Below are 16,442 nucleotides of genomic sequence, written 5' to 3'. Positions count from 1 at the left end.
TATATATACACACACACACACACACACACACATATATATATATATATATATATATATACAGTATATGCATGTATGTATATGTATATGTATATATATATATGTATATGTATATATGTGTATATATATTGTGTGTATAATATTAGCATAATCCCTGCCTATGAATTACAACTGCGTAACAAGTTAGTTGTCCCGGAACGCCGTGGAATTTTCTGTACTTTCTTCTCAGGTTTGGCTCCAGTATATTGCATAAATGTAAAAAAGACTAATAGGCCTATCAATAAATATTCAATTAACGTGTGTCCACCTAAGAGATTTTAGCTAGTTGAAAAAATACTCTTCTGATCTCCAGCTGAGACACTTTTGTTGCTATTATCCACATCAGTAAAGCATTACTAGCATCTCATTTTGAAGAATATCTTCATGAATTCGAAAGTTTACGTCAGAATGGCTTTATGAACGATTTACAAAAACAAATTGTAACGAGGCCCACTGAGCGTCCCGCCATGTTTAAGAATATTTGGTAAACTTCTGAAAACTTTAATTTTGCAGTTTTATTTGATGCTGCTAGTGGTTTAGGAATTATACACATAACCTTTAAAAAAGTTAAAAGGGTCCGTTTTGAATTCACATTGACTATAACAGTTATTGAAGTAGTCTACCATTTCATGAAGAACCATTTCTTAAACAACAACGAATATCGACCATCAGTCCACTGTTCATAAATATTTGAACAATCAGCATTAACATAATCCATAATAATCAAGAAATCATACCAAACTCCTCACAATCACTGTAATCGGATGCCTGAGAAGCGTGTGAACCTTGAGAACCGTTCCTAAGCAAAAGCACACATGCATGCCTCTCTCCCTCCGTGTACCCATAATTCTCTCTGGCACTCGCAGCGTGATTAATGCACACCGATATTGATTTTCTTCTTCTCCTTTTCAGAGTATCCCTTTTATTTATCTGGCTGAGCCCCACTCGTCTCTGTCAGAGTGGAAAAGACGCAGGAATTGAGAGAGGGTTGGGAATTCTGGGAATTCTGCTCACTGAGCACTGATGTACAGAAAAGGTTTTTTAACAGTTTGGCTGGAGAGAGCATCACTCACCACCCCAGAGCCACTTTCTCTCCGGTTTGCCTGTTTATACATGCTGTCCTCGGTGGGCTGGTTGACCCATTTTTCTCTGGATAACAATACCTCAACCAATCACAGGGAAAACCGAGGACAAAAGTCCCCAATCCTGCTTGTCATACACAGACTGCAGAGGCGAGAGCTCAGCCTCACAGCTTGGAGGGAAAAAGCCGCAGTGGGACCAGTTAAAAACATTAGCGCTCCTCTATGATCCTTTTGAATGCTACGCAACCGTTTTCCTTCGTTTTCAAGCATATCTACATGTTTAAAAGGTTAAAACTTTCCATATTTGTCAAAATGTAGGAATGTATTGACTGCTTTCAGCCCCACCGGCTAAATGATCACAAAATATTGAGCATTTATGAGTATTTATGAAGCGAATTAGTGCTAACGAATCTATTCGTTACTGCAGGGCCTTGTTAGAGTCACTCCATTAATTTGGTGTTGGGTTAAATGCACGCTACACCCCACTTTGGGCACCAAATGTGGTTTTCAGTGAATGGTCAGCTTGCTGCTCAATGGTTTGCAAAATGTCAACAACATAACTGGAAAACATGGTAAGGAAAATCTCCGGCACACCAGCTTAAGTTGATGCACAGCAAGGCCTGAGGTGGGATTTTTTGCGGCATTTAATCTACACCAATACATATATGCTTCTCCGAGTAGAATGTATTTTTATATGTTTGCCAATCTGTCTGCACCAAAATGCGTTTGCTCACTGCGGAATATGAGCAGGGTGGAACCAGGAAGAGAGCAAAAAACAGAACAGAAAGGGTCTGTATCGCTGGTGCTTTCTCTCTCTTTAGTGGTTGTTCTGGCCAGAGGTCTCAGTGCGAGGCATGTGTGTGGAATGCTAAGGACTCTCTAAAGCGCCTGTAGCGGTTTGTTCTGTGGCTCACCGCTGCATAACACAGCCGCCTGCAACCAGATCTTCCCAGAATCCCCTGCGACTAAAACACCTGTGCAATACCAAATAATACTGCATGTACTTCAGCCATGAAACCAGAGTTAGTGGTGCTTGCTAAGGCAAGGATTACTGGTATTATAGCCCATAATTAGCATTTTTCACGAACTCTAACCATCAAGGTGTAATTTATCTCACACTTTTTATACTATGGGCTTGGATAACTCAAGTCTTCTATTTAAAGGCAGACTAATGCATCACCAATCAGACTTGCAATGTTTACCTTTTACACAATAAAATGGCAGAAATTGATTTTAAAAAAAAACTATTGTTAGAAAAGATTTCTAATTTGAATAAATGCTGTTCCTTTAACTTTTTATTCATCAAATCATCCTGAAAAAATATCACAGGTTCCAAAAAAATAAAAAATAAAATAAAAATAAAAATACTGATAATAAATCAGCATGCAAGGATTACTGGTATTATAGCCCATAATTAGCATTTTTCACGAACTCTAACCATCAAGGTGTAATTTATCTCACACTTTTTATACTATGGGCTTGGATAACTCAAGTCTTCTATTTAAAGGCAGACTAATGCATCACCAATCAGACTTGCAATGTTTACCTTTTACACAATAAAATGGCAGAAATTGATTTTTTTTTAAAACTATTGTTAGAAAAGATTTCTAATTTGAATAAATGCTGTTCCTTTAACTTTTTATTCATCAAAGCATCCTGAAAAAATATCACAGGTTCCAAAAAAATAAAATAAAAATAAAAATACTGATAATAAATCAGCATTTTAGAGTGATTTCTGAAGGATCATGTGACACTAAAGACTGGAGTAATGGCTAATGAAAATTCAGCTTTGCATCACAGGAATAAATTATATTTTAAAGCAAGTTTGTAAAATATTAAAACCCATTATTTTAAATTGCAATAATATTTCACAATATAACAGTTTTTCTGTATTTTTGATCAAATAAATGCAGCCATGGTGAGCATAAGAGAAAATAAAAAATTCAAAATAAACTTTTGAATGGCTGACATTAGAAATGGACATTAGGCATATATCAATTAGCAATTATATCAATCTCAAAGTTGTGGAATTCTAACATTTGAAAACAAAAACGTTTCACTACCAAATGGACTCCAAATGCACTAGACAGAAATAAATATTTTATAACAAAAAAGTATACAGTAGCTTCACTTTTCCTCATGTGAGATCACATAGAAAGCTTTTTTATTTATAGAATAGCGCAGAAGAATAGGTTTTAGAAAATTTTAGAGGGGCCATTAACAAATGTACGCCAAGCACACACACAGATTCCTTCAAAATACCCTCGACAGCGTGGTGAAAGTGTTCCACACGCAGTGAAGTGTGTTTAAACTGTTGTTTGCAGGAATATTGCTTTACCTATGAAATATTTAGCACGGAAAAGAGGCGCAGACAAGCGGCAAGCTAATGTTTTGTGACAGCCGCTATTAAATGACAGACATCTGTCAGATTCATTGCACACTTTCTCTGTTCTACGCTGAAATAGACCCATCTTGGGCTCCGACATACTTATAGGAATATAATGTGCACACAAATTGAGATTGAGCATTATACGTGCGATGTTTGAAGAATTTAAAGACTGTAATTTAGACTGCAGGCGAACATTTGTCACATTACTCTCTGAAGATGAATAAAAGATTCATATATCTCATTGGTGTCTTTTACCCGAACAGAAAAACACGACACATCTATGGAAAATGTCTCCGCTCGCTCCCCAATCTAAACGACTTCTGATTCTTTATTGAATTTGCTAAATGCCCCATAAAACGAGCCGACGGCCCTGAGGGAAGGAAACAGTTGTGTAGACGAGCGTTCCATTTAGCTGATACGAATTTTCACAACCGCGCTGCCACTAGAAGGGAAGTAGGTCAGTACAGTGAATCTCAGTGACACGACTGCCACCGTCCACTTCTTCAGGATTAGACAGCCGTGAGCCGAGAGAGGAGCTCTTTATAAGAGCGTTACTGTGACAGCATGCCAAGTTAGAGACTAATAAATCTCACGTTGTCAGCAACAGGACAAGAAACAACTTAAAGATGTGGATGTGTTTTCAAGAGCAGGCTTGGGGTTGTTAAACTGATGGACAACCAAGAAAAGCAAGGACTGTAATTGGCTAAAATTCGCTTAGGAAGATCAAAACTACAGCGTGTTTAAAATCACACATTGTTGACCTCAAAATGTTATAATTTACTCATCGTCATATCGCAAATCAGTTTGTCTTTCTTTCTTGTGTGGATCACAAAAGTTTTGAAAAATATCCAGGCCAACATTATGAAAGTAAATGAGGACCGGATCTGTGAAGGTCCACAAAAGCACCATGAAAGTGTCATAAAAAGCTTTATATGACTCATGCACTATATTCCAAGTCTTCTGAAGCCATACAATTACTTTGAGTGGATGCAACCTCAAATCAAATGGCAGCATTGACGTCAAATACATTTGAGTCCCCATTTACCTTCATTATAGGGAAACAAGTGGTTCATGCAAATGATTTGGAGCAACATGGGATGACATTGGTGAACTGTTCTTTTAAAGTAACATAAAATTGCATCTTAGTTCAAACACAAAAGCCTCCAGTGTCCTACCTGAGACGAGTGGTACAGTGTCTCTCTCCCATGACACAACAGTGATGTAGTTCTCCACTGAGGAAGGAATAATGCACTTGAAGACCGCTACACTGCCTCTCATCGCGGTCTGGTCCGCCACACGGACCGTATAGGGCTCTCGTAAGACTGGAGAGAAAGAGGTCATGTTGATTGATACTTTAATTGTCATTGTTTGAAAAAAAAAGAAAAACATGGACTGCAAAAATATGTAGTGTTTTAATACTATCTTCTAGCTTAATATGCAGGCAAGTAGTCTTTCACCAAAAAGTAGGCTAAACCTCTATGGCACTAGTAAAACATTTGGTTTCATTTTCTTTTATTTCTTTGAGAATCCGACTAGCCCAGCATGGCAACACTGGCTTAGCCAATTGTGTGAGTTTGGGGCGGGACTATCTGTTTGACTGACCAATGACAGATGGCACGAGTCAAACCTGAATACAGTAATTAGTTTTGCAGTTTGGTTTAGCGACACATGTGGTGCAGAAATTACACATTTTTGGCTTTTTAAAAAACAAGATAAAGTGACCTGAGTATCAAAATGGTTTGTTGAAAATATATCTATTATGCTTGTTCCATTCACAATTTACACATAAACCTCATGAAATGTATTGTTTTATTTTTTTATTTATGAGCAATGATTTGCTACTTCTCAGTGAGTTACAAATTATATCAGGGGGAGGGACATTATCATTCTAGAGAGAACCTGATTGGACAGAAATGTGTGTAGTGCAGGATGAGTCATCAATATTTTTGGTCCATTTTCCCGGAAAAAGAAAGACTGTAAATTGCATTTGTGTACATCTGCATTTATAACAGTTTCATCAATTTTGCCAACATTTACACTCAAAAACAATATTTAGGCATGTATTTAAGATTTTTGTATTTGAGCTGCATAGAAAATTTTCGTCCATTTGGATCACACTATTTTAACATACACACATAAACTTAATGTGACGCATATTTGTTAGTCAAACATCAATCAAACAGGAAAGAAGCAGGTGATATCTCTGCAATCAAAAATGTGGCATAGTTTATTATTAAGTATTTGCATCTATTTTTATTTAAGTAACCATATTTTCAAAATGCATTTATTCAAATCATTTAGAATCAGTATAAATCTTTCCGTAGTGAATTTATTCATCTAAAAACTTTGAACAGTTAAAACCTTCAGTTAGTTAAAATGTAAGATAGTTGAAACAAATAGGATTTATTGATGACAAATATATACATCTGGTTATTGTGTGTTTAAAATGCATTTAGTTTATCCCAGTATAATCTGAAGGGAAATTACCTGTTTACATAGTGTATATTTTGTATAGTGTATTTTATTATATTTAATTTTTATCTATAGTATTTATTTTGTGTTGTATGGTTTATGTTTGGCTGCTCATGCAAACCAATTTCCCTGCGGGGATTAATAAAGTACCTATCCTATCCTAGTACTTTTACAGAAATCTCACCTGTTACATTTATGTACGACTGACAAATATGCATCCCATTAAGTTTATTAGTTTTAGTTTTATTTTTTACATTGTATTTTTGCCATTTTTGCCTTTAATTTGATAGGACAGTGTAGAGAGGACAGGAAGCGAAGTGAGAGAGAGAGGGGGACGGGATTGGGAAAGGTCCGTGAGCCGGGACTCAAACTCGTGACGCCCAAAGCGCAATGGCACCGATAGTTTTAGTTTGTTGTAGTATTTATGCTACAAATGATATGTAATCCAAATGAATGGCAATTTTACAGTATATGTAATTCAAAGCAAATAGACAGTTACTAAAATTCACAAAACTCTAATTTCAATTTGGCTTTAAAACAGTCTTGCAACAATCTGTAAATATCTTTAAACACTCACCGGCCTTAATATGAACATATTGGCTTCTAATTTTCCCTGAAGGATTTTCCGCTGTGCAATAGTAAGTGTTGTCGTGGATCACTTTGCTAAAGCTGGACGGAGGAAAGTGGAAGATCTGGAGAGTGCCGTTTGGATGGACATGGCGGATCCCTGGGACGTTGTAGCTCTCCTCGCCGGTGGCCAGATACCAGCGCAGGGTAGCAGGCGGCACCGCTGCTGCAGGACAGGGAACCAGAGTCCCCGTGGTGCTGGCAAACACTACCTCTTGCAGAGATGCATTGACAAAATACAAGCTGGAATGTAGGTCTTCACTGAGAACTGCAGGAGACAGGAGAAGACACGCGGTTAGTGTTTCTAGAGTTCATCAGAACACAACACTCTTTCTCTCTGTATGAAAGAACTAACAGCTTGTTTGTCACAGCTGGTCTACACATCTCCAGGGATGAATTACTTTAACAGCTCATAAATATATTAAAACAGTTAGTCTTGGCACTTTTTAGTCACTGGTCTATTCATTTCAGGGTTCAGAATCATACATGCTTACATAGATGCACAAACCTCTCAGATTTGGAACTCAAATACTTGCAGACTGCAAGATTGAGGTAGCTCAGAAAATGTACTGTACTAATCTTTCTAAATGTGCTAATCTTTCAAATAAAACTGACATAGATTGTACTGGAAATGTAGCCAGGCAAGGCCAAATTCAGCCACATTTCTCCACTGGGACTTTTAAAAGAGTTGATTTCATTTAGAGAATGAGTCCTGAACTTTATTTGAATGAAACCACATCATCTCTCATGTATTTTAATACTTTATATTAATTCATTACATTTTTAATGGCCATTGGCACTGTTGCAACACAGTAATGCCAGTAAAGCCCTTTTTAATTTAAATGGATTTGTTCACTTATAACTTACATTTTCAGATGGACATGCTGTGCATGAAAACCAATTTCAGTGCCCTGGGGTATTTGATAGATAATGGAGCTCAGTTCTGGGCCATGGATAAAGCTACTATTGTCTAAAAGCAGATAAAAAATAAAATATTTATACCCATACTCTAGCTAGTTGATTCCCCAAGATAAAAAACACAGATAAATGGAAATAGAACACAAGTGGAATGATCAGACAAGCATTTAAGCATTTGAAAATCTACTCTCAATCACAGCACGTTCATGTCCCAACATCCTTTTTAAAGGTCAGAGAGTTAATAGGACAAAGAGAGATACATATCAAAATATTTTCATATTTTATATTCATTAAACTTTATTTTTTATATTTAATTTTTTTTATTTATCAATCTGCATTTAGCACATACCTTTCAACATTTAACATAAAACTGACAATCCAACTATTTTTTTCCCCACACAAAACATAAGGTCTGTTGATAATCCAGTGCAAAGAATCAGTGAAGGATCAAAAGAACTTTGGGTCTTAAGAAGAATCATTAAATATTAAAAGACTTTATGTCAATACTGTGATTATACAGTGATACCCTGCAGCATTTTAACAGATATTTTATGCACTACCGCAGTATATAATTCCATAAAAACATTATTATTACTATTAGATAAAAAGTCAAGATCAAAAACAAAAATGTAAATGTTGATTTATTTAATCTAATATTTCTCATAAATACTTTTTATGTAATAGAATTTATTAAATATCACTATATGTGACCCTGGACTACTAAACCAGTCATAAGTAGAACGGGTATATTTGTAGCAATAGCTAACAATACATTGAATGGGTCAAAATTATCGATTTTTCTTTTATGCCAAAAATCATTATTAAGTAAAGATCATGTTCCATGAAGATATTTTTGATGGAAAGATATATTGTCCTATCCTAAAAAACATTACATCAAAGGAAAGCTCATTTATTCAGCTTTCAGCATTGATGTATGGTTTGTTAAGATAGGACAATATTTGGTTGAGATACAACTATTTGAAAATCTGGAATCTGAGGGTGCAAAAAAAAATCTAAATATAGAGGAAAATCGCCCTTTAAAGTTGTCAAAATGAAGTTCTTAGCAATGCATATTACTAATGAAAAATTAAGTTTTGATATTATGATATTATGTTAGGTAATTTACTAAATGGAATATGAACCATGATCTTTACCTAATACCCTAATGATTTTTGGCATAAAAGAAAAATCGATAATTTTGACCCATTCAATGTATTGTTGGCTATTGCGACTTAAGACTTAAGGTTTTGTGCTCCAGGGTCACATATCTTTGAAATAAGTCAAGATAAAAAATAATAAAAACAAACCAATTAGGTGAACATTTTAAATGTTCTAATTTATTTTATGTAATATTAAATACATTTTACAATAGTATTTATTAAATAAATATCTAATAAAAAAATCATAATATATGCAGCTACCAAAAAGATCTTCACTATAAAACAGTCCATTGCCTCAGACACAAGAGGACGACATAAAGAAGCCAGCAGCTGTTATCCAGACGTGATGCATGTGATTTAGCACCTCAGACATCATGCAGTAAAGCTTGTGCGTGGATTCAAGCACTGATGGACTCTTCATCTTTAAAAATCTGCATGGTCAGCATCTGTTAATCTGATTCAAATTCAGATAGTAAAACCCAGCACATGCTTAGCGACGCCGTCAGACTCATTCTGCTCTCAATTATCTAAATGATAGGAGCGGCCAGACACGACTCTTCAAATTTGAATTGAATGAATTTATAATTAATCTGGCTTTTTCAGAAAGCACTGCAGGCTGTTTGATTAACAGCGATTCTTATCTGCCTGAAATAACGGACAGAGCGCTTTCTTTGTCGCTGCTTGTTTCTGTCTTTCAGAGCCGATCATTGTAAATTCCCGCTGAGAGAGTGTCCCTCTGTGGCTCTGTCTGGGCTTGACTCAGGGTGATATTTATGGGGTGAGCATGTGACAGCTCAAGGGCAGAGACCATTTTAAAGTCAAGCTGATCTAGGGGCAGGGTGGTCAGACGAGCTCACGCTTTGCTTGAAAAATCTATGCAATTACGATGAAGGTCTGGCTAACATTTAACAATGTATATAATAAAAATATAAAATAAAATACTTTTATTTAAATAAGACTATTTTAGAAATATCCACTATTTAAATAATAACTCTATACTGATCAGTAATGAGTAGTTTCATTCAGGTGAACATTTTAAATGTACACACACATACACAAAATATATGTATATGTTAGGTTAGAAACACACAAATGATTTAAAAACTAGACAAAAATTATAGCAATAAAAGTAAAATAAATATTTTCAAAGTAACTTTAAAAAAAGTAAAATATTAAAAAGTAAATATTATTTAATATAACTTAATTCACCTCAGTACATTAAATGTCACCAAAAAGTAATTTTAAAATTAGATTAAGTAATGCTTTTTAAAGCAACATCATATTTTCATATTTTACAGTGCTGTTAAAGCACTTTAAAAGTGGCTTTTTTAAACGTCAGTGTTACAAAAGAGAAAATAAATATTTTAAAGTCAAACTAAATATAAAAAACATGAAATATTATTTCAAATAACTGAATTTATCTTTTAGAATCCGATTAAGTAGAAAATGCTTTTTAAGTCAATTCATATTTTCAGATTTTACAGTGCAGTTTTAATTTAAGTATTGTGAAAGCAGCTTTATTATAAGTCAGTGTTACAAAAAGAGAAGTCAATCTTTGAAAACAAAAATAAATGTTCATTATATATGAGTGTGCCAGGTCTGACTGGACGTTTGTAATGAGGAGCATTTGAGCGGAATGACAATTGCATTTAGGGCGAGCAGAAATATGGGTTTGTCTTTTGAAAACACATTAGCATTTGTCCACTGACAGTGTGTAACCAGCCATCACGGGACTCTTTTCAAAACTAGCCAGGCGATTTATTTAAGTAATGTGCGATCAATATTTACCCTGCAAACCGCAAGTGTGGCTCGGGCATTAACCCTTACAAACCTAAAGTTACAATAAACCCACACAAAAAAGATGTTGCAGTACTACTGTACACTAAAGCTATCAGATGATTCCCATGGTAGTTTAATGTGGTACTGAATGATTACCATATTCATACAGTATATCATGTATTACAGTTTTATAAAGAAATGGCATTGAACCAGCACATTTTTCTTTATTCAGAAATTTTTGGGATACTCTAAAGAATTGCTCGTGTAAATACAAAAATCATCTAATTATGGTAATACCATTATATATTTTCTAAAATTGAAATATTCCCTGACCCTTCCAAAACTGTATCAAATATCCACATATGTTTCGATGATTTGAATATTTTAGTCATGAATTTCGCAGGTATATTATTCACTTTTATAAATAAAAAAGTACAAAAAAATATTTATATTATATTACTATAGTCCCCTAATAACATGATATTTGTTTGTATTTATCCATTTAAAGCTGCACGTTTGACCAAATCAAATATATTTTTGGATTTGGATGATTTGACTATGGTTTTACCATAGTACCAAGTCCAAAAATCTGCACCCATAATACCCTGATCCTTTTTTTTTTAAACCAGCTAAATTTGAGTATTTTAATGATATATTGCTTCTGTATAATTCAGAAAAAAATACATATGGAACCTGTCAAAAAAAGAGAACAATGTAGCAATAGCATACCATTTTTTGTCAGTAAAACATGCTGCGTCATTCTATTCTAAACCTGCATATTTAGCCAAATTAATCATTTTCAGACAGATTACATATTTTTGTGATGAATTCTTGTTTATAATTCATAAAAATAAACACATTTCGAAATGTATGCGCATGTTTAAAGGGACCAGTTTTCTAAATCCAACGCTGCGTTAGAATGTCTTTAAGCGGTGCAAAGCGTAAAATCGGCAGCTCTCTGAGGATGAAATCTTGGCTCTGGTGTGGGTGGATGGGTCACTCTGTTGGCTGCAGGCCGACTGTGTCTGCGCTGTTGTCTGTGCAGCAGATAGGAGGGGCTGCGGAACCTTGACGGAACATCACAGGCTCAAGGTAATTAAGGCAGAGAGTGCAGGGGAGCCCGGAACACAGCCGGGAGAGTCAAAATTCCAGTCCCTGCCCCGGGGCTACAGCAGGCCTGGCGTCAGGGAGCTGTAGCGGAGCACCGCAATTTAACCAGCTTGCAATTTGCTCTCATGAATATTAAGCACAACCCAGCCGTGTCTGGTTTAATGGACCCCCGCTCATTGCCAATATGTAAAGCCAAAGAAACCCCCAGATGCCGAGAAAAGGGTTGAGAGTGGGAGCAGCGCGAGTCCCACCGGAAAAGCGAAGTTTCTTGTGTTTTTTTCTCCCTTCATCTCTTAAGTGAGATGATTTGAATATCATCTGAATAATGTCAGAGCAAACGTTCGTTTAGAGCCTCCCTGGTGGTGAGAAGGAGATCAAACGGCCTCCGTGGATCTACATCAATTACGAGAGCCGACGCCGCTGATGTCTGAATCTGAAGCGCCGCTGACTCGGATGATGAGAGAACGCGAGGCAGAGCTGAACGAGTCGTGGCTGCTCACGCTGGGCTGACGTCCCCTCGTCTCCCAGAGACACGTGTACTACAACAACTCATAGTGATTGCGTATTCTCAACTGGAACAAATCTATGCTATATATACTTAATTAAACAACCAGTCAAATGATTGATTTATTGAAGAAAAAAAAAGATCTAATATACTGTATAATTTATAATACGTATACTGTAAAAAATATTTTTTTGAAGTTGTAAATAAAACAATTATTGGAGTACATTTTACAAGAAAATACTACTTCAGGTTACATTTACATGACTGTAAAACATTTTCTTTGTCAAAACATCATTGTCAAAATGATCCCTGTTCACACGGATCTGCGAAAATGACTAAAAACGCTGCATTACTCATGACAGACCAGTAGTTGGCAATGCCATTTTGTAAAGAAACACTATGTGTTTGCGCACAAACGTGTAGACTGAACATGTAATTCGCATGCGCTTGACGTCACCGTTTTCACAAATTCATGCTTCTTTAGTTTACACAAAGCCGATAATGGCATTGTTTTCAAAAACATACACTTTGAAACCCATTTTCAAAAAGTTGCATTTTCAGGCACTCAAATGTTGTGTAAATGAAGCAGTGAATTCATAAAACGTTTTTCATTTTTAGTTGAAAACGGTGTCGTGTAAATGCCCCCTCAGTCTTTCGACTTCAAAATTTCACATTTAATTCAATGTGTTACTTGCCACTTCTTTGTAACTGTACTAGCAATTTCTAAATGAAAAGTCCACTCTTTCAAAGTCCATTCTACACCAGCTGTGTTCATATATCTATATAATATATACTACAAGTCTTTCCATATTGGGAAAACAGCACAAAAATGTTGATGACTCATCCTGCGTTACGCAGATATTTGTCCAATCAAATCCTTTCTAGAATGTCCTTCCCCCTACACTCTTGAAAATAACGGTTCTAAAAGGGGTTTTCGTAGTGATGCCATAGGCCCTGTTTACACTAGTGAGTTTTCGTTTTAAAACGATGTTTTAAAATGAAAACGATCCTTGTCTACACTGGCGTTTTCACTGCGTTTTAGAAACGATCTCCATCCACACTACCCGACCCGAAAACGCATGTCACATGACAATCCATGTAGGTACAACCATAGATACGTATAGGTAGATGCCAAAGTATTTAGATGGCGGACACGTTATGCAGTTCAAAACGAAAACGCAGTAATGTAAACGTAGCCATAGAAGAAGCATTCAGTCTATATTACTTAAAATAACAATGCTATCTCAGGGCCAATTCATACGTATTTTGCGATGTGGCTAATTCGAACAAACTAACTGTAGGTGTTAGGTGTGTTTCTTTGTACGAATTCCTACGAATTTGCCACCTCGTAAAATACGCACGATTTTTCTCAACTTTCTGGTGAACTTTATTGGCTATTTATATACTGTACATAAAAACATGCCCTTCACTGTCCCAAACTACCTGTCAAACTATTTTTTTGCTAACTGCCACCTCCATGCACCAAACTAACCTTCCAAACATGTCAGATCATACAATGTCAGCAAATACAACCACATGGAAGGCAAAGAGCGTATTCTGAATAGCTAAAATAAAGTTTACAGACTCTGAAGCTCAGAGACAAGTGTGATTTACTCAGGACACCTATTTCCTCTGAAATCAAGTGTTTATGACTCAAGACTCCATAGTGAAGACAGTGAGGAATCATACCATCTTTATCGGTCAGATAATTTCCCCATGGGAGCATCAGCAGTGAAAAAAATGAAGATGGGTAATTATCAGTTCCACACTATAAGACAACAGGAAAAGGTAATTTTGGACAACCAAAATAAATTGAGCCCAAGAAAATAACCAGATAAGAATTCATTTTTTCAAAAATTAAAAAAAAAAAAAAATTTCAGAATTTTTACAGTTTATTTATACATATATCGATACGTGCATACATTGGTTCACAACTAGTCTAAATACTTTTGACTATAACTAATTACTATTTATTGTTTTGTTTTGTTAAACAGCTTACAGTATCCCAGTTCCTGCCCTCTTCCAAACATGTGCATGTGCTAGTGCTAATATTTGGGTGTGAGTCTCGGGTCAGCTCGTCTCCTCTCCTCACTGGCTGCATGGAAAAAAGCTCGCGCCCTTACGCTCTGACGCAGCCAAGCAGATGTAAATGTATTCAGAGCATTTAGTGCTCAGGATTAATCGAATTATAATTTAATCATCTGATCAAACAGCAATTAGCATAATCACTTCTGGGATGGGCCGATAGAGAATGCAATGGAAACAGAACAGACCTGAGGCGAGAGCAGCTTTAATGAGACATTTGCTGGGATCTCTGTAAATGTTACACATTTCTGGCTGTTGAAATTCTGCCAAATCTTTTTGTCTGCTCTGCCACACGGACACATTCAGTGATCAAAGAGACCCTGTTAACTCGTGGATAAAAATCAAGGATGTAACCACATATCTTCTTTACAGAAGTGAATCATACAGTAAGGGCCACAACACACCTTAGGCTATAGATTATAATTTAATTTCAATTTATTTTACTACTGTAATTTGTAAAACCTAGTTAATCGCTAATATGAATATTGGAGGCAATTTCAAATGTGTATTATGATTTTGTTTATTTTTATTTAGGTAAAAAATATGTGGGTTAACAACTAATTTGGACTGCAAAAAAAGAAAGCTTTACACATTCGCTGTAAATATTATTAACCATTTATTAATACTTTGTGAAGTAACCTAAAATGTGCTTCATTTGACATTTGACTTCATTTACCTGAATTAACATTAACCAGTATCATTAAATATCACTAATATAAGATATTATTTAGTGACTGAAAATCCAATAGAAATCATTAACTGGACAGTGATGTTGTTGTTTTATATTTTAAAATGTTCATGAAAAAAGAACAAAGAACATTTACAAACACTACATCCTGTAATATGTCACTTCGGCAATATTCAAATCTGGATTTATATGCAAATATATAAATTAAGTCATGATTTAGAAATCAATATTTAGGAAAAATTGTTGCATTAAATTGTCTTAAAGACTCACTGAAAAATATAATGTCTGATATTATCTAAAATAGTATATATTTATATTTATCTATATTATTTAATATACAGTATAGTATATATTACATATTACATATATATACATACGCACACGCGATCAAGACTCACCAAAAACAACCTCTAGCATTCATTTCTTACAATAACAGACCAAAAAGCTCCACTGCTGCACTGACAGGAAAAACTCCCTGTTTAAGCTGCTCACAGTGGCTGGAGGAACGCAGAGGTTTGTGCTAAAGTCATCAAGCTTCTTTACTAAAAAAAAAAAAGAGGACCGAAAGTCCTCATCAGTGGAAAATACGAACGTGCTTTTTCTGCCAAGTCATCAAAGCAGGAAATAAATACACATTACAGCCACCAGCACAGGGCCGTCTGTCAGGCATATTTCCTGCTGATTGACAATAAGCTGTGCTGATGGAAAATATGAACACTGATCAGCCTTACTGCTGGCTAAACAGTTAGTGCAAGCAGATCATCAAAATGTCATTATGCCAAACGACTCCTGGAATTACTGATACACTCAGAGCTACTGGGTTGAGCTACTGTGTGTGAGTGAGTCTGATTCACACCACATATCTGTTTATGTCTATTTCTAATACACAATGTGCTTTCCTGTGGTGCAGATTTAACCTTCCCAACCACTGACTTTATAACTAGAACCAGATTAAATGTGTACCTGCTTCTGTACAAAACAGATGAAACAGAAACAGAAATAACATATGCATAGTGACCCTAAAAAATGCTCTTTAAAATGCAGTTTAGGTTAAGGGCTAATTTGTTGCTAATTTATATGATATAAATGTATGATAAGTCCTCATTTTGATAGCTATTAAACTATGTATGCCAAAAATAAATAAATAAACAAAAAATAAATAAATAATTCTGCAAAAACAATTCTATAAATAAAGTAAATAATGATTTTTTTTTTTAATCATTGTTTTTACTGCAAAGGAATTTTTTTTGTTTTGCTTTGTTTTATTATAGGAAAATTAACCTAAAAGAAAATTATTTTAAATAATTTATTTAATTTACATTTAAATCATTAAGCTGTGAATAAAAATAAAATTATTTGAGTATGTAATATACAATGTATATTAGTCTTTCTACTTCAGAATTTCATGTTTAATTCAATGTGTTCAATTTTTTGTTTTATTTGCTAAATTTACTAGCAACTTTTTGAGGGAAAATTTGTTCACGGTACACTCTAGACATTTTTTTCTTATTGTATCAACTATGGCAAGGTATATATATATATATATATATATATATATATATATATATATATATATATATTAGAGACAAAG

General features: G+C 35.0%; 1 protein-coding gene across 1 annotated transcript in view; it reads right to left on the bottom strand.

The window, feature by feature from the left end:
- The window catches only part of dscama (Down syndrome cell adhesion molecule a), a 92,607-nt gene that overhangs the window by 70,694 nt on the left and 5,471 nt on the right, over positions 1-16,442 (bottom strand). Inside the window, exons 2-3 of the mRNA XM_016269624.1 lie at positions 6,557-6,874; positions 4,683-4,829 (exon numbers count right to left, since the gene is read on the bottom strand). Coding sequence (XP_016125110.1) covers positions 4,683-4,829; positions 6,557-6,874 — 465 coding nt within the window. The remainder of the gene's footprint in view (positions 1-4,682; positions 4,830-6,556; positions 6,875-16,442) is intronic.

The sequence above is a fragment of the Sinocyclocheilus grahami genome, unplaced genomic scaffold (assembly GCF_001515645.1).
Source record: "Sinocyclocheilus grahami isolate Dianchi unplaced genomic scaffold, SAMN03320097.WGS_v1.1 scaffold53.1, whole genome shotgun sequence".
NCBI classification, from domain to species: domain Eukaryota; kingdom Metazoa; phylum Chordata; class Actinopteri; order Cypriniformes; family Cyprinidae; genus Sinocyclocheilus; species Sinocyclocheilus grahami.
The sequence above is the reverse complement of the archived record's forward strand: the minus strand, read 5'-3'. Positions and strand labels throughout refer to the sequence as shown.